General features: G+C 43.3%; 3 protein-coding genes across 5 annotated transcripts in view; 1 reads left to right on the forward strand and 2 right to left on the reverse strand.

The window, feature by feature from the left end:
- The window catches only part of PAK2 (p21 (RAC1) activated kinase 2), a 53,741-nt gene extending 50,215 nt beyond the window's left edge, over positions 1-3,526 (reverse strand). For both annotated transcript variants that reach the window (XM_067302128.1, XM_067302127.1), the window contains exon 1: positions 3,402-3,526. The gene's annotated coding sequence lies outside the window, so the exon portion shown is untranslated. The remainder of the gene's footprint in view (positions 1-3,401) is intronic.
- Positions 3,527-6,302: 2,776 nt separating this feature from the next.
- On the reverse strand, positions 6,303-13,631 carry PIGX (phosphatidylinositol glycan anchor biosynthesis class X). Its single transcript, XM_067302129.1, has 6 exons — positions 13,553-13,631; positions 12,382-12,445; positions 11,766-11,907; positions 9,462-9,675; positions 8,059-8,159; positions 6,303-6,959 (listed from the first exon to the last, which is right to left on the reverse strand). Exons 1-6 carry the CDS (start codon positions 13,611-13,613, stop codon positions 6,795-6,797), a joined length of 747 nt encoding a protein of 248 aa, XP_067158230.1. The 5' UTR covers positions 13,614-13,631; the 3' UTR covers positions 6,303-6,794.
- Positions 13,632-13,926: 295 nt separating this feature from the next.
- On the forward strand, positions 13,927-17,956 carry CEP19 (centrosomal protein 19). Of its 2 annotated transcripts, none has more exons than XM_067301505.1 (3): positions 13,927-14,104; positions 16,863-17,061; positions 17,384-17,956. In XM_067301505.1, the coding sequence occupies exons 2-3, from the start codon at positions 16,932-16,934 to the stop codon at positions 17,743-17,745; spliced, it is 492 nt and encodes a 163-aa protein (XP_067157606.1). In that variant the 5' UTR covers positions 13,927-14,104; positions 16,863-16,931; the 3' UTR covers positions 17,746-17,956. The 2 variants fall into 2 exon arrangements, with proteins under 2 accessions (XP_067157606.1, XP_013807927.1); XM_013952473.2 differs by lacking the exon at positions 13,927-14,104 and adding an exon at positions 14,148-14,311.
- The last annotated feature ends 828 nt before the right edge of the window (positions 17,957-18,784 follow it).

Consider the following 18,784-nt stretch of genomic DNA (forward strand, 5'->3'; position numbering starts at 1 on the left):
AAACTTAACTGTATAGGTATGTCCAATTACTGTTACTACCATAGCAGGTACAGAAATACTTCCAAGACTACACTGTGCAATTACAAAGCTCTTAAAATTTTGGGCCAGATAATCAAATTTGAATTCATTTTTGAAGAAGGTGCTTCCTTGGAAAAGTAAAAATTGAACATGCTGCATTTTTTCTGAATTTCTCTTCTAATCCAAGCGAATGCCTCTGCTCTGGTAAGAGCATTGAGCGGTAGAATTCATCACTGTAATTAAGTTTCTAGAACAAGTTACAGAAGGGCTCTATTCACTGCCTTCTTTTGACAATTTGGTTGCACCCTGCTCAAACTGTCAGTAGTAACGTAATCCTGTATGTATTCGTTATGTCCCTACAATCAACCCACTACTGGTCAAGACACAAATCTTAGAATTTGGTATTAGTACATCAGTAATTAATACAGTTTGAAAATAATCTATTTTCTGATCAGCTAAAAACTGTTCCAGAGCCATTATTCTCCAGGAATATTTCTCAATTATAAAATCAAACTTACCCAATCACCACTTAATAAAAATACATAATTCATTTTTGCAAAACTTCGTCTGTAGAAACTGTTTTACGTTATTTTAAAAATAGACACTTGAAATGTCTGAAAATGCAGCTTAACTTTTCACAGCTGAGCTAGGCAGGTAGCTTAGCTTGTACACATCATGTCTGGCTGCTCGAGACCTCTCCTTCTTCTTGTTCTTCCCATCACCATGCCTCCTCTAGCCCCCTCTTTTCCTCCTGAATGTCTTCATGAGACAACTCACACTCAAAACTTTCTGCTATAGCCCAAGTCTCTGACACCAGAGCTTTGCTCATGTTATCATTGGGCCCAGTCATTTAGAACACTGTCTCTATAACTAGGGCTTGTTTTCAAAACAAGTAACTATTTTCCTAATTGTGGCTTCCACGCAGACAAGCCAGTAAATGTGCTGCTTATAAAAAACAAAAATATACTGGCACAGAACTCTCAGCAATGCTCTCTGCTTCAGAAGCTTCCTAACCCAGAAAATACATGAAAGGTGTGTGTGTGGGGGGAACACGTAAGAGAATTCTGAAACAGAGGCAGCTGTTATTAGTAAAATACAGAGACCTATGTTCAGATTCCTACAGCTTTTCATATTATCAAAAGAACAAAATTAGCAGCATCAAAAGCCTTTAACATCTATCCTAAAGTTCTGAAGTTGCTTGAATAACTCTTCCTTTTAAACATAATCAAAAGGCTAATTTAAACAATGCAAGTATGCATGATTTTTTAAGACACATTTTAAAGCAAGCAGATTAGACCTACCATACATGGTCAAAGCATCCACCCATCTACTCCAGCATCCATTCCAGAGAGGAAACAATAGCAGGTGCCTCAGAAAAACTCCCCCAGTTGGCCACACTTTCAGGTTAAGCTGGCACAAATTTCATCCCAGTGAATCAGCTTCTGACAAAGTCCTATACAGCAGCTCAGAGCACATGTGCCTCTGATACACTGAAACACTTTGTCCTGAGTTAAAACATGCAAGATGTCAGTCAGCTGCTGTCTAAATATTTGTATGATTGACCATTTACCAGTCCAACCTTTTTTTTTTTTTTTTTTTTTTTTTTTAAGAACAACTATGTCTACACAAAGCAGAGTCAAAATTTTGTTCTTCCCCAAAAACTGAAATATACCACCACCACAGGCCTTTCCTTCATCCTCAGGAAGTTGTTTTGAAGTGCTGCTATGATCTTAAAGCTTCTCCTCAAAATCTCATCATGCAAAGGCTCTACATTTTTATGTTTCTATGCTGTTCCCATTTCAGTTTATTAGTCTGCAATAATAAAATGACTAATTCCTTAGTCCTACGGTGAAATAAAACTGGTACAGAACATTTGGTTACATATGGATATTTATTAGCCTGCCTCCACAGTATCTTTGGGCATTAGATTAACTCCATCTCCTAAATGGAGAAACTGAATCATGAAGTACTCAGTCCCTTGATTTTTAGGCATATACCACTTCAGGGTTCACACTGTGAAGGCTGCACCATATTGAAAAGCCCAAGAGCAAGTCCACCTTTAAAATGAACAACAACAACAACAAAAAACAACAACAAAAAAAAGAGAGAGAGCAAATGAGGAAGAGAGAGACACAAAATGGAGAAAGGCAGGAGCAAGAAGATAAAAACAGAAAGGACACAACATGCCATGCCTGAATTCTACTTAACATTCCAGTTATTGCAATACCTCCAAAATAATGAGGATTATTAATAAAATGCTGCAATATCTGACCTGCTTTCACTCACTGTAAGACAGTATGTGAACGGATTTATTTTGGCTACAGGCAAAGTGCAGTAGTGCTCCATGAGAGCTAGCTGATTAACTGTCTGCTCCCAAACAAACCTTTGGGCAGTTGCTCATACACACCAGTCCCTGAGCTCAGGCTAAACCAAACTTTTTTTTTTTTCAGCTCTCTGATCAGTTTACCATTAAACATCTACTGTTGTCTGGCAGGCAGCTTGGACAGAATAGAAGGCAAAATGCAGTAACAGAAATAAAATAGAAAACATAGCAAAGAGAAAAAACAAACAGAAGAAGGACACCAAGGGTAGCAGTTATGTTACGGCCCAGCATAAAAAGACATGGGTGACTGATAATCCAGGTATCACAGCAGCTCCAAACAGAGATTAATAATCCGCTGCAGCACCTGGATTCCCTCACTCACTGCAGGAAACTACGTGACAAAAAGCTCTCTGCACTACATTTCTGTGTTTATACAGCTTTTTCTGTAAGAATTTTTAACAGAAATATTTACATTAATTTTTTTCCCCACTTTAACTGAATTTACAACAATTAAGAGACCCAAGGGTACACTGTGCCACCATCACAGCCCGCCCTGGGACGGAAAGGAGCTCATCGGGAGAGGAGCAGCGGAAGACGGAGGACGGGGGTGACGAGGGCTCCCGAAGGCCTCACGCGAGTTCCCAAGACACCTGTCCGCAGAAGACAAATCAACAGCCGAAGTGACCGCCTTCGGGACAGCCACTGCTGCGCAGCGACAGGTAGCGAGCGCGCTACGGTTCCTCAGGACAACGAAACAACCAGGCGACCCCCTGGCTCGCCCCGCCGCCCTTCCACCGCCTCGCACCGGCCAACACCTGGGCAGCCCGCGCCGCCACCAGCTTTCCGGAGCGGCCCGGCGCGGCCCGGCCCGGCGCGGCCGAGCTCGCCCCGCCGTGACCCGCGCCCTCCCCACGACGGCCCGCGGGCCCGGCGGGCGCGGGCGGCGGCGCGGCGGTGCGGGCCCCGCGGGAGGCCCACGGCCGCGCAGGGCGCCACAAAGGGCGGAAGGCGCGGCGGTGCGGCCGGCAGGTGGGAGCGGGCCGCCGCCGCGGGCACTCACCGGGCTGGCGGCAACGCCTGCCGCCTCCGGAGACGGTCCGGCGGCGGCGAGAGGGGCGGCGAGGCGGACGGGGCGCGGCCGCCACACGGCGCCTCCTGCAATGGCGGCGGCGGGACCCACCGAGGCGGCGGCGGCAGGAGCCGGAGGGGGAAGCGGAACCGCCGCGCGCGGCCACAGCCCGCAAGGGCGGGCAGGGGCGGGGCGCCGCCGCACGCCGACTCCAACTCCCGGCAGGCAGCGCGACGGCGCCGGAAGCGGCGGCGCCTCACGGGACGCGTAGTCCGGGGGAAGCGGCGCCGGTTCCCCCGGCGGAGGAAGCGCCGCCTCACGCGGGGCGCGGAGCGGAGCGGAGTGGAGCGGGGGTGCCCCCGCGCACCGCCCTGCAAGCAGCGGCAGCCCCTGAGGCGGGTACGCGTCGAGCAGATCAACGCTGCTTCAGTAACGTCGCCGCGAGGAGCGAGGCAGCCGGCGGCAGTCACTGCGCGTCCCGCAGCTGACGAAAGCGAAGCGCCCTCAGCAGAAACGTATTTCTGGAGCGGCCGCTGCCTCTGGAAGGGGTGTCCGAGAGCACCAGGTGGTCGGTCATTCTTCAGTCACATCCTTCCTCTTGCCTTAAGGTGCTGGAAGGAGCTTGTTTTTGTACCAGTATAGCCGATGACAAATCAACCATTCTCCCACCAATTTAGGCTAATCCACCCGTTCCCAATTCCAGCTCGGTGTTTTGACATTATCGCTAAAGGACCATACGTGAACCACAGGAGCAGAACCCAGAGTCGCTGCCAGCATTACCATTTCCTATCGTTAGTGACCTGAACCACCCCTTCTGTAGTTACTCTGATGCCCATGTACCAAGAGGTGTAGTAGCGAGCACAGCTGAGAAAGCAGCATACTTGTCCTTGAGACTTCTACTCCCCCAAAATTCCTGTGGCATATTTAATCTTCCAGATGACTTCCCCAAACATCCACCTGCCCTGCAGCTCTGACCTTACCTCCTCCTTCAACCCAGGCTTGAAGCAACATCTGATTTTTCCTTCAGAAGGAAAAGAATTCATGCCAGGCAGCTCCTCTCCATAAGAAGTCTGGGGAAGGTAGTGGGCTTCCATTACAGCCTCGTATCTGCCCACAAGTCCAGAGACAAACAGTGCAAAACAGCCTTTCCAGCTTCTGCTGCTTTCAGCCCACGTTTGCTGGCCATCTTCTCTGTTATGCTCCACCGGATTAATGCAGAGTGAGCGATCAGAGAAAACATGCCCCCAAAGACCTGCAGTTTTCCAGGAACAGTATTCTGCAGTGACACTGCTGTGGCCACTGGAGACTGTTCTGGTCTCCTTCCTGCTGCAGACAAGGCCACAGTCTCTGCTTCTCTGCCTGTTGCTTTATCACTCTCCCTGCTTAGACTCAACTCCCTATCCATCCCTTTAGGACCAAGGTTTTGCTAGTTCATCTCCACGCTGTTACATACCTTTCAAGAAACCATGGCAGGTTTCTAAACTTTTTTCACACATCCGTCAGCTCTACTTTTCTTCCCTACAAAATGACCTTACTTCTTTGCAATTCAGCTCCTGCCCCAAAGCCTTTTCACAGCTCTTACCCACCTCCCATTTTGTTCTCTCCCCAGACATGTCTTTTTAAAACAAACTAGAGGAGAATTTTTTTCACATCATCACTGGTACTGATTTCTAAAACACCCACTCTTCATATTTTGCCATAATAATATTTTACTCTTTTGTCACAAGGAAATCACTGTTTCCTTTGCTAGACTAGGATATTGAACAGCTTGTTTTACCTAAGTAATTCAAACTGTGATTTTCAATTGATATTATCCAACATTAAAGAAACTGTGAGCTTTCAAAAGCAAAAGATTTGCCAGAGATGAATGGCAATCTGGGATGTTGCTGGCACAAGGATCAGACTGCAACACAGAATTATGTACCTGCATATGAGGTAGCGTAAGAACAAACTCAACTTCGGGAATAAAAACAAAAATCCCAGAGACAAGAGACAATACTGATTCACAGCCTATCTTGTCACAGCCCTGCTGCACTGATATGGTTAAATTTGTCACCAAATCTCTCTGCAATTGTTCTCTTTTAATTTCTCCCTTCCCCCAAACAGATGCAGAAGAGTCATGCACTGAGGTAGTGGATGAAGTCCTGGCGCAGCCATCATCATTCAGCACAGTCAAGGGAAAACAAGAGCCCAGTGTCAGAGCACTTGCCAACCTGTCGTGGGCGAAATCACAAGACGAGCTTTCTACTGAATTCCAGCAGAAGCAGAGGAAGGATGTCCAGGGGATCCTGAGGCTACAGCTGGACAACAATGAAGAGCCGATTCTGCTGATGAGATGTCTAGGCTGCACATAAAGGCCTCAAAAGGAGGACAGAATTCGAAAGCCAGAATTTTCATTCACCTCCCCCTGCACAAAATCACCTGCTTTTAATAATTCTGAGTTTATAGGGAATAAAATCTGTTTTCTCTACAGTCCTTAAGAGTTACTTTAAGCTCACAACGCCACCTACTGACCACAACCAGCCTCTTCTGTCAACCCAGGGCAAGTTTTTCCATTAATGAGGTAATTTCCTCTCCATTTCCTTGTATTTATCAACTGTTCTGATGACTGAATGCAAGTCTCCTAAATATTTGCTTCTAGTTGGTATCTCTTCACCAGCTTTCGTCTTCTAAGAATTATTTGTCCAGATTTGGATATAGGGTGAAATTTCTTTCAAATTTTCAAAGCCTTCTTTCAAATCTGACTGATTTGATCAAGTCATGAAACCTCCCAGTCATGAAATTAAAAAAAAAGGGGGGGGGGAAATATGTGGGGGGAAGTATTATTTAAGTCTTTTATTGTCCCACGTAAGCACAGAATGTCTCTTCACAAACTCACAGATAACCAAGCTGGACTGTGTAAACAAGCTTAAAATTCAGAAACTTTAATGACTAGATAAAGTTTTTCATACCCTTAATAACCGATCCCCAAGTCAGTTTGTTTAAATTCAAGAAATACAAACATTTCTGCAAGAGGCGGCATTACAGTTGAAGCAGGCTCTGGATTTGGGGGGGGGGGGGGGGGGGGAGGCAGGGGCAGTTAAAGAGAGAATCAGAGACCAGGACTCTGTTCTTGACTATTGCTGCATGGCCTGTGGCAAGTCATTTCAGCTCTTTGCAGTGCTGTTCTCATCCTCCATCTGCTTTGTCTATTTACGATACGCTGAAACTGTCTTATATGTGAAAGGTGTTTGTAAGAATTAGGCTGAGAGAACCATAATCCATTATGGGACCCTCACACACTACCAAAATATAAATAATAGTAGAGTAGGATTCATTTAGGAAGCTGATGCAATCAATATTCTCGTAGTTTTACTACACTGAACTCAGTCATTCCATACTACTTTATTTCTGTTCTGAGCAAGTCTCCAGGGAGAAGTGTCCATATTTGCACACAGCTGCAAGAATCAGGCTGGAACAGAGGACCGTGGTAAGAAGAGTCATGACACACACTAAGGAACCATGTTGTCTGAGCCCCACTGGAACCTGCATAATCAATTCCTCATATACCTACAAAGAAAAATAGGTTAATACACATATTTAACAAGCTATTTCTTCTCGACCGCAACTGTAGAGGATTACTGATTTGTGATCAAACCAATATTTAACTGTCCCTTTGCTCAGGCTTGTTCTGGGATTCAAAAGCAAAACTGAGATGCGACATATCCTTTCAGTCTACTGCCCTTATGGGGAGTCAGCCACTTCTTGTAGTACAAAGCTCAATCATGTGCTGCATTTTAAATGGTAGCCATTTATATTCTCTATAGCTTTGTTGTTACAATAGGCTTGCCATTGGGGATCTGTATGTAATACTGTATTAAAAAGATAAATTCATGGAATGAGCATTTTGCAGATTACTGAAAAGTGAGTTTTCTCCAAGGCAAAAAACTATTTGGTTTCTTTCTGTTGCTGAAAGCTCCAAAACATTTTTAGGCAAGAACTGCAGATATCCAAGACACGTGCTGATATCCTAGATGCAGGAAGGCATGCATGTTACAAAGCCAACAGATTTGTTGCAAGACATATTAGTCTTATTTCTGAACCTGAACTACTGCAAGCCTTTCAAGTTTCAAAGGCGGTTGTTGACCATACTAAAGATTCAACTTTACCTGGCTTAGAACACAGAATAAAGAAACTCCATGTTTTCTAGACGCTTTGCCAATCAAATAACAACTAGATAAACAGAACTGGCCTTTTTAGATGTAATTCCTTAAACCTTTGGGGTTTTCTCCCTCTTTTCAATTAGATCATAACACTGTTTTCCACTTTGCTACTTGTCTGAGGCACCTGTATTGCCAAGTCCCTTCTTGAATCAACCAATGTCAATTATATTCTCAGATTCCAACAAAACTATTAAGCAAAAAAAAAAAAAAAAAAAAAAGGAGAGCAGCTGCCATCAAGGGGTAGAAGAGCACAGAAAACAATTACAAGCATGTCAGAACAACACCCACTAAAGCAAGCTGGAAAGGAAGAAAGGAGCCTCCATAAGGAGGAATCACACAACTAGCCATTTACTGATTAGTTCCCAAGCTCTGGAACTGCTAATCACAGACAAAGGCAGTAATTGTTAAATGAGAATCAAGGATTTTCAACAGAAATAAGAACTCACAGGTTTGTGCTTTACGCTATACCACTGACAGGGATAGTCGTTTCTCCCTGAACAGGGAGCTTCCACTTCAGAAGGTTTCCAACACTCTGTTGACAGGCGATCTACAGAAGATATTAATGCATCATCAAAAATCCAGATGGGATGAAGCCATATGGCCTGCAAGACTTCTCCAAATTAGATATCTTTCCTTCACAACAGCTTGACAGCACCAACTCACTAAAAGCCAAAAGGTGAAACAGCACAGGTACTGATAGAAACGTACCAACTAACCTGCATATTCAAAGTAGTGCTGGCAGTCTTTTTCATGAATTTTCTAACTCTTCCATTTCTGAGATAGTAGATGCCTAAGCAAGAACTCTCACCCACATGGTATTGGGGCCCCTCTGTCTTTAATAGGGCAAAGAATTCATCATTGGTCTGTAGACTCCCCAAATCCAGCCATGCAGTTACAATTTCTCTTTCCCCAGAACACAGAAGTCATTTTTTCATTTCTCCTTGTTGGCATCCTGTTGTCACATGCAAGAACTCCACTCACCCACTTTAAATGTTCTTACATTAGTAACAAATAGGTTTTCCTGCTCATAAGTAGTACATGAGGCAGAAGAATGGAAAGATTTCACATCCCTTTTTTGTTGACCAGACAGTCCTCCCTTCCCCCTACCTTATCCCAGAAAATAAATTGCTCAAATTATGCTCGAGTAAAGAAGTTGAACATTAGAACATTTGACTTGGCAGCTAGCAAGAATGATTTCATGAAAGGAAATACAATTTGTAGCAAATATGGGGGATTTCATTGTTCGTGTAACTTAAAATATTTGTTGTCAGTGGATATGAGATTCTTGTTTCAGACAAGTCTGAGACTCCAATCATTCCATCCTTCAGGAAGACAGTTTTCTACATTTTTCCCTATACAAATGCAGGAGGAGAGGGTTGGAAACCATCAGAATACTTCAATTACTCTAAGTACCTGAGTCTGAATAATATTAAATATGCCATGCATGGCTTCAGCTGCCAAGAGAAAAACATTGTGAAAACATATGGTCTAAGCAGCTGATCTTTAGCAAACCAGAGCCTGCAGGGATTGTGACAAATAGAACAACTGTCAATGCTTCCAGGTGAAAGAACCCAAACTCAGGGGATACAGCCCCCTAAAGTAAAAAATAAAAAATAATAAAAAAAATTATCATGTCTGTTAACAATTAATCTGCCTTTGGTCAGGCAGCAGTAGCATTCATCCTAATACACAGTAAATGCAAGGAGGAAGACAACATGCCCTTTATTAGGGCCGCTATCTTCCTCCCATTTTCACATGACTACTAAGAGCTCCATTTCCAAAGTCAAATATAGGAATAACTGTGGAATGTGGATCTCTCTCCCCAAAGTATGTGCAATGAGAATCTCACTGTCACAGCAGCAGATCAGCACTTCTGGACTCTTCAGAACAACCAACACTTCCCCGTCGTTCTCTGCCGGCCGGTGGTACCGTCCATGCACAGGCAAGACAGCTCTAAAACAGCGGGAACACTGAGGGTCGGGTGTCATGTATATAAGAACAACAAGGTCTGTGGCTAAGTACTCAGGAGCCTCCACATCAACAGCATCAGGAATTAACACCACCTGCAAGTGGAGGAAGATACAGACATGGTTGCCATCAGAATCAACACAGGGGATGGATGTGAAAAAACACATGAACTTAGTGTGTAACACTCCGAGATTTAAGGTCACTGCCTGCTGTGGTAACCTACTGCAGCATCAGAACGGGAAAGAAGTGTAACTCCTGCACTAACACTTTGTTCTTCAAAGTTTGAAAGAAATTCAGCTGTAGGAGTCTACTGTGTGACTAGAGTACACTTTACTCTGCCACATTATCTTACTTCAGACTCCCACAACAGGTGTCTACATCAGATCAGTCACGTAGACCTCCCTAATGAGGAACAATACCAAGCACTTGCAGTCATCTAACCTTTTCTTAGACATCAAACTCGAGACAAGATGAACCGTCTCCTAGAAGTGTCTACCTTTCCAACTGGCTATAAAGAAAATCTGCACTGTAACCTCACAGTAGATGACTAGTGGACAAGCATCTAAAATGAAGCAAGTTGAAGCCCATCCACATCAGTCCAAAGTTATGTCGCAGGTCAATATGAGTCACTGTTTTGCATCCACTATTTTATATTACAGAAGAGTCCAGTTACTCTAGCTGAGAAAGGGGTCCCATTGAGCTAAGTACTATGTATAGTTTTACGGTTGTTTCTTACCACATGAGCACGATTTAAATAGAGAAATAGCAGGAGAAGGGAAGCACCGTCTAGTCCCAGTTTAAAGAGGAAGAACTAAGGACTGGTAATTCAAGTAGTCTGTAGTGGAGCCAAGAATTGCACATGAATCTCTCAAACCTGTTTCAGCACTTTAATCATACAGTAATTTTCATGACAAAGGATCCCAATTCAGTTCTTCAAAAACACTTCTCTTCCACTTGCTTAAGTTCCTTGTTTTTCCTTATTCCTGACAACTTCTCTGGGGAGCTGGGAAAAATTATTTCAGCAGATGTGCTGGTTTGAAACATGCAAACTTTCTAAAGTAAATGAATTAGTTTCCTTTCTAGAACTTCTTTCCCTAGTTCCATATTATTCTAGTATTTTACAAAAATCAAGACTTGCAAGAGCATGCATCTTCATGCCTCAAACTCAGAAAAATCCACTGGCTGTAACAGTGAATCGGAGAGTCTCCCATACTTACTTTTGACTACAAAATTTAGGCACCTCTTCAGACGATGCAGCTAGATGCTGGGAAATGACTGCCTTCTCTAATTATAAATGACAGATTATTACAACCCAATTCTCATGAAAACTATCTTCCTCACCAGTCTAGTTTCTAACACTGGGCCTGGTTCCATGGTCAGGAGCATCATATCGGAAGTTCTGTCCTTGAGCTGTCCAAAATAACTTTTCAAGTCCCTGTCCAATGTGTTATTCTTAAATCTGAAGAGTTTACAATGCAATTATGCCATTAATAAGGGCATAATAGTACATGCAAGCATCCCAACATCAAAAGTTGTCAAGCGTCTTTGCACCCATATGTTTTAACTGAATTAAGCACTTAAGGGGATTCCCTTAAGCCACACTTTTACCACATCTCTACCCAAAATTAGAATGTAAATACTGGAAAGCAACCAAGAAAGCTGTGATGAAACAGAAACTGTGAAGCTACTCAGAGCGCATCAGAGAAGCCATTACTTTGCTCCTTTGAAGACTTTGATACTTGCTACGGTGTCTTGACAAAGAGACTAGCAGATAAGCAGCATGTAATCACTGCTGATTTCCCCGCCACCACCTCTTTTGCAAGGGCTAACTTTCCTTCTTTTCAATCCAGATAGCTTTTACCAGAGTGGCTTATCTGGGGCTAAACAGATCTGCAATGGCTCCCATGTATGCACATTTATGTGTAGAAATATCACCAGTGTATGACATAAAACACGACCTGCATCAAGTAGTGCTGATAAGGCTGGCAGATACAATGAAAAGTCAAGAATATGCTACTTTGCAGCATCTCCTTTCAGGAAAGGGAATTAATCATCTGCATTCTAGGAGCTGCATAATGACCACAGGTGATAGCTTCCTGAGCAATGCATTCTCCAAATGCTGGCAAAAAGCATACTCTGCCTTATCTGAATAGCTGCCAGATGTCTCAGCTTTGGGGCACATTACCTTTGTTAAGTTGTGCTGCTGTAGTGATGCCAGCTCATAGGGATCCACATAGATTCCTGGCGGAAGACGAGTTCTAGCTGCCACTGTGCATCCTCCTATATCCTCCTCCATTATACCAAGTTCTACCTTCATCAGTAGGTCCCTTAAGACAAGCAACAGAAACAAAATATTTATACCTGCATTTCAAAAGATGTCACCCAAAAACCCAGGAGACATGCTCCCAAATGCATAGCGATTAAATGCAGCTCTCACATATTTATACTACATGGTATGCATTCAGAAAATAGTTCTCTATCAAGACATTCTGTCCTTTTCCATCTAGTAAACTGTAGTTCACCCTAATTCCAGATCCAGAACAAAAATAACGTTTCACTTATTTAAACTGCCAACAATCACCACAAGCATTTTAGAAGGTAGCCTCCTGTTCTTCTTCTACTATAATTTGTAACTGTTAAATAGCTGATCATACCAGTATTCACATAGCTAGTGTTTAGCCACACACCCACTGATATAGCTCAGTGAGCTGATACAACTGTGCACGAATTGTAAACAAACTTCTTCACACATAAAATTAAACTGCAAACTATTCTGATGGAGTTCTTCAGTGAGCGCTTACCTGTGAAATCCCTCATGCAGAAGCTGTTGTGTGACAATGGCATCCTGACAAGTAGCCTGCACATCTAAGACATCACAGAATGAATAACAGTGTTTACAGAATAGCACAGGTACTTTTAATTATCACGAGGGCAGACTTTAACAAGCCTCAGCAAAGTCTTACAACGTACAAACAAAGTGTCTGCAAACACTCTCACAGCAAACGAGAAATATTTCATTGTGATCAACAGACAAGTATACATTTCTTAGATCACTGATCGAGGGGTCTAGATCTTTCATGCTTCCCTAATTCAGAAGCCAATCCTATCAACAAGCAGGCGCATAAAGCTAAGCATAGGTGAAAACATTTGCAAGATGAAAGCCCAAATAAGGTGGCCCAAACTGTTTGATGTCTCTACAAAAGAGTTCCAGGTGTTCAAATTTAAACTGCGGAGATGTGGTAAGAGCAGTTGAATAGTCAACTGAAGAAGAAGAAAAAAAAATCCAAAGACATTTGACCCACACCACTATTTACTTAGACACAAATCCAGTTAGCTTTAATCATCTAGCATCATCTGAAACACTAAGCCTAAACTCAGTTAAGCTTTAATCAAGCAAGAAGGCCCACACCATTCAGCATCCTGTACAGACCTCAGAACAACCCAGCTGCCTTGAACCAGGCCTTGACAGCTGTAACCACATCCGGCTGGAAAGATATTAAGTCTTCCAAAGCCCACGCACATACAGATGCGATCCCCTGGTTTTGATTGCCTCCGTGTTCCTCACCACAGCTTGCTCGACTGATGCCAGTCCAACAAAAAGCTACAAAACACTCCGAGCAAGAGGAATGGGAAACACTCGCGGCTCCAAAATACACACGAGGGGCAAAACCGCTTGTTTCTCAAACGATTTAGCATTCAAGGAATTTTCCAAGCGCTTGTGAAAACACCAGGTCGACACGGCGGGTGCTCTGCGAACCCCTCTGTCAGAGAGCGCTCTGTATTCCCGCGCCTTAACGACTTGCAGCCTTCCGCGGATGCCAGGCTTTACCACAAGCTCCGCCGGCGCCCGCTCCCCACCCCCCGCGGCAGCCCTAACCGCCGCTCCCTGGGCCGGGCCGGGCCGGGCCGCGGCCCTCAGCCACCCGCCGCCACGGAAAGCCCCGGCGCGGCACTGCCGGCTGCCGCACTTACAGAGGCTGCCGGCCGCGCAGAGCAGCGCCGCCGCCGCCACCCCAGCGCCCAGAGCCGCCATAGTCCCCGCCACCACCCACCCCGCCCCTCAAGCCCTCTGAGGCCGCGGGGGCCTTGAGCCGAACGGGGCGCCCTCGCCGGCCCAGGCCGCGGCAGCGAACGCCTGCCTGCCCACCGCCTACTTCCCCTCAACTTGCGGCCCCAGTGCGATCCGCCTCAAGACGCTGTCGCTGCCGTTCATGAGAACGGCTGTCCTGCCCCGGGGCATGGCTCCAGAGCTGTACGAGCCGCAGGAGTCCTCCCTGGGACCTTCAGGCAGCGGCGCGGGCAGCCAGGCAGGGGCTTGCGGCGGAAGCGGGTGGTGGGGCCCGCCGGCGGAACTGTCGCCATGGCAACCGCGCAGGCCGCGCTTGGAAGACCTCAGCGCCGGGGAGCCCGCGCCCCGCGGCCGGGCCGCCCCGAGGCGCCCGGCATCACCCGGGGCAGCCGCGCCGTTCACGCAGAGAGGAGGCGCGTCCCGGGCCTGCCGCCGCCGCTCTCCCGGTGCCTGAGGTGACGGGAAGGGGCGAGGTCGGGGGAAAAAAAGAAATAGTCTCTTTCTTCCCCCCCCCCCCCCATTTTTTTAGTAATTTGAGCTACTCGAGTATTCTTAGGCCTTGATCCTACCAAATCCTTCACGGAGCAGCTGAGTGCCTGTAAGGGCTGACGCTGGGCCTGCAGCGGTTTTGCGAGACCTCAGGGATGAGCCCGACCTTTTAAGTGAGTCCTTCAGCTGCGGACTGAAACATTTTGCAGACTGAGGGCGATGCAAACGCGTCACTGCAGGACCCGAGGCTGAGTTTTGTCGTCTTGCATGAGCGTTTTGCGGAGAAACAAGTGATAGAAAAGCTTGTTTCAAACTGCAAATATTTTTCTGTTATATATGGCAGAATTTGGCAGAAAAAAAAGCACCTGAGATTTAGGCCTGGTAAAACGCTGCTGTTTCACATTTGCAGCACCTGCTGCTGGTAGTAGCAATAGTCTCTGTTTGTATTACTGGAAAATATAGAATTATTTCCCCTCTTTCTTATGGCTTTGAATAACATTCTCATATTTGTATTTTTCTTCTAAGGAGGGTTTCTTTGCCATTTGAAGCATGGAGGCATATTCTCATGATTGCTATTTATAGTTCAAAAAGCCATTTCAGTTCAGTTTGAAGCATTGTCTCATTTTAAGTTAGTGAAAGTGGCTCTGAGGAGAAATGTGCTGATTTAGCTTTTCTGTCCAACTCATAGAATTATTAAAAAAATATATATATAGCTAGCTCCTCTAGTTAATTTTCAGCATTGAGAATATTATTGTGAATTTTTACTCTTCCCCATGTGGCTTTCCACAGAGAAGGAAGATTGATTTTTAAACTCAGCTTAGAAGTAGGTTTTAAACGTTAACACTGTCTTTCTTTATTTGGAGATATATTTTAATTTTTTTGAGTCATTTCCTATCTTGACTTTCTACAATCCGTAGAGTAGTCAAAGTAGGAGACAACCTAGATGTTTGACATCTTTTCACTTAATTGAAACCAAAAGGAAAGTAACATTTGCATTCAGTGTTGCACACTAAAATGGGAAAGAGGATCTGCAACGGCAGTGTTCCTGATCTTTACATCTCCTCTAATAATCAGGTGACTCAAAGGAGATCAGGGCCAAAGGGCTTATGGACAGCTATTTTAAAGCAGAAAAAGAGGAATTGCCATAGTCAGTCAGACTCGCGTTCCATCTTTCTGGTTGCAAGACGATAGAAAATGCTTCAGAGAAGACTATAAAGGATAATTATGGAATAACTTTTTAACCTTATTCATTTAGTAGCTGACCTGTGCACTGATACATGAGAATGTAGTAGTTCTTCTTACTTAAAAATGAAATCCTACCATAAATATTTACTATCTGTAAAATTTTACTATCTGTATAAATACAGCTATAGATGTAGGGGGTCACTCAGCTCTTTCCCTCCAACCCCCAGTTAAGACCCTTTCTCTATCTTTTAAGTATGGCAAAAGTTCCCAGTTCCTCCCCTCACACAACAGCTCAACATTTTCAAATTTTCATAAATTCTTGGTCCTTGTGAATGTTATATAGCTATAAACTCTACCAAAAGTCATGTGCGATGTTAAAAAGCATTTCCATTTGTCACTTGAATATTCTCAGCTTTTCAGTTTCATTGATGGTGTATTCTAGTTAGAGAAGAATTAAACAGCTGAATTTCATCTCTCTTTAAAATGACTGTAATTTCAGTGTTTCCTACTTGGAACCCAATCATTTTTTTTCTGCATTTCTGAATCTCTTCTCCCTCCTTATCCCATCTGCCATAGGTTACATATATGCTTCTTTATTGAGGTGACTCTGAAACTGGAAGCAAGCTTTATAAGAACTGACTAGATGCCCCTCCATTTGTAATGTAAAAAAAAAAGGGGGGGGGAGCCGTTCTGCCTTGTTATGTGAAATAAGGAATATGATATCTCCACATTTGTGACAGACACAGGTGAAGGAAATTTGAACCATATTAACCAATTTGTTTCTTTTCAAAATGATATATAACAGATCATAGAACTCTGTCTTTATTATACTTCCTGCAACATTCAGATTTATTTAATTTTGCAGAAACTCTTTTGGTGAAGTTCTGAGATACTTCAAGTTTTCCTTTAGAATTTATTTTCCAAAGATTTTTTCCATATGTGCTCAAATAAGCGTACAGCAGAAATACGTTATAGTATCTTTATAGAAAAATTGAATTCTACCTGAATTCACACCTTGAGCTTTCCTATAAACTATCAGGTGATACAAAGTTAAAAGCATGGTGGTTAGAGAAGAAAAGGGTTTGGTAGTTGAACAATTCCCAGTCTTTCCAGAGCAATGCGTATAATATGCAGTAAAAAGTTGTTTGTGAAGAAACTGTAATACATTGATGTTTTTCATTTAAAAATGCATAAATAAAAAGCATCTTTTAGGTACTGTTTGACTATGCAGTACTTTGCTTAGCTGATAGACCAAAAACTGTAACTTGTATGTTACAATGTGTGTTACTCAATCTTGATTCAAAGGCCAAGTAGTGACAAATGTGCAGATCAGCAGCTGAGAATCACACTCATTTTCAAAGATCATGTAGGAACATGTTCAAGTTCTACTGAAATCAGGGATACTTACACCATGGCTGAGTGTTTTTGCTGAATTTGTGTCACTAATCCCAATAAAAAGCTGGGTCTAAAATACATTGCCTCTAAGAACAGTACCTGAGGTCATGCTTTCTTTCCCCTTTTTTCTTTTTCTGTTTTCAGTGAGCACTGAAGTCCCTGAGGACATCTCTTATAAAATTGAATATACTTCAGTCAATAGCAAGAGCTGTTATGACTTACATTGCGAAAAAGTGTGGTATTTGCTTTCAGCCTCCATCCATTATCCTCATCTATAAAGAAGACGACAAGGATAAAATTCGCCAGCGTATCATGCCTATCCGAAATTTCTCAAAGTTCTCAGGTATGGTGTATTCACTTGTGGCATTCCTTAGATCCACTCTACACACAGTAAAAGGAACGGCTAGTTGGTAACACAGTATTTTTAGCGACTCCTGGGCAGCTTCTTGCCAGCATCCAGGGAGTACGTAAGGGGACCATTTTAGGGTGATACAGAAATAGTATTGGCACTGTCTCCACTGAGGAACCCCAGGCTGCATCTTAACATGAGTAGCAGCACTGCTAAGTTTGGATGTCTCATGCGTGAGGGTTTAGGAAAAGAGGATGTATTTATATAATGAGAGTTTGCTTGCATCTATAATTCTTCATGGTGATCTTCTCTTTAGACTGTATCAGAGCTGCTGAACAGCTGAAGAATAACCCTCGGCACAAAGCTTACTTGGAAGGAGTCTCACTACGTCAGCTAAAGAAGTTCTATGGTTTGCTGAAAGGTCATTTGGGAGGACAGAGTCTGGCTGAGAGCTTGGAACAGATTCGTCAGGAAGAGACCATTGACCCAGAAGAGGATATGAACAAATTAGATGACAAGGAACTAGCCAAAAGGAAGAGCATCATGGATGAGCTCTTTGAAAAGAACAGGAAGAAGAAAGATGACCCAGATTTCATCTACAATGTTGAGGTTGAGTTTCCACAGGATGAGCAGCTGGAGTCCTGTGGTTGGGATGTGGAGTCGGGTGAAGAAATCTGATTCCGGACAAAGATTTCTTAGATGAACAGTTCAGAGGGAAAACGTACATTCCTCACATTGAGTGCTGTTATTGTACTTATTCTACTGCATCATTTTCAATTCATGCAATTGATGCATATTATATTGGCTATGAATCCAAGGGCTAAGATGTTACAGTAATTTCAGATTTAAATAAACTTTGTTTAAAAAGTCCAACTTGATGAAATGGAAATGGGGTAGCTGAACTTGAGTTTTTTTCATCTTTACATATTCAGAATGCCTAAAAAAACTTTGAAATGTAAACAATGATTTAATGATTTATGATTTAATGATGAATGATTTAATCAGCTTTGGCAGAGACCTCACCAGCTTGCATTGCTATGATTTCTTTCAGCTTCATCTTAAAATGAAGTGTTAAATATTTATATCTTGAAAGCAATGTTCAAGTTTCATTGCATAGCTATGGTATTTATTATTACTTGTTGGAATGTTAAATATATATGAGTCTATTTTCTGAATAAATCAACATTGCAATGAAAATATTACTTTCACATATCCTGAGTGATGCTTAAATCTGCAGCCGCAGGTTACACAAATATGAATTCTTATATTTAAGAAACAGGATATTTAGAAAATAAGTTAGTTCTGACAGTACTCTTGAAAATACAGTGATTGTGAATTGATAAAATAAGGTGTTTTCCTTAAACTACTAGATGATGTTCTGTCAGTAAATACTCAGCTCTGGGAAAATGTGTTTACACTATCGGAGGAAAGTTGTGTGGCAGGAAATCACAAAAGCTAGGGGTGTCTTTAGAATAAAGCAAAATCTTCACTGCTGTTGTCTCATCAGACTACAGTTTCGTACTCATTTTAAACAGTACTAGGGGAGAACTTGACATGACAAGTAAATAAGGCTATGGCAAAAGGTTTTCCAGATAGTGTTTTGATGTCACAGAGGAGTTTATCTCTGCAAATTAGTATTTTATTTATCCCACTCAAGGTTTTAATCCCACTGTCTACCTCAGCTAGTTTGTACTAGTCAGGTCCTACTCTCTTGTAA

The sequence above is a fragment of the Apteryx mantelli genome, chromosome 9 (genome assembly GCF_036417845.1).
Source record: "Apteryx mantelli isolate bAptMan1 chromosome 9, bAptMan1.hap1, whole genome shotgun sequence".
Classification (NCBI taxonomy): domain Eukaryota; kingdom Metazoa; phylum Chordata; class Aves; order Apterygiformes; family Apterygidae; genus Apteryx; species Apteryx mantelli.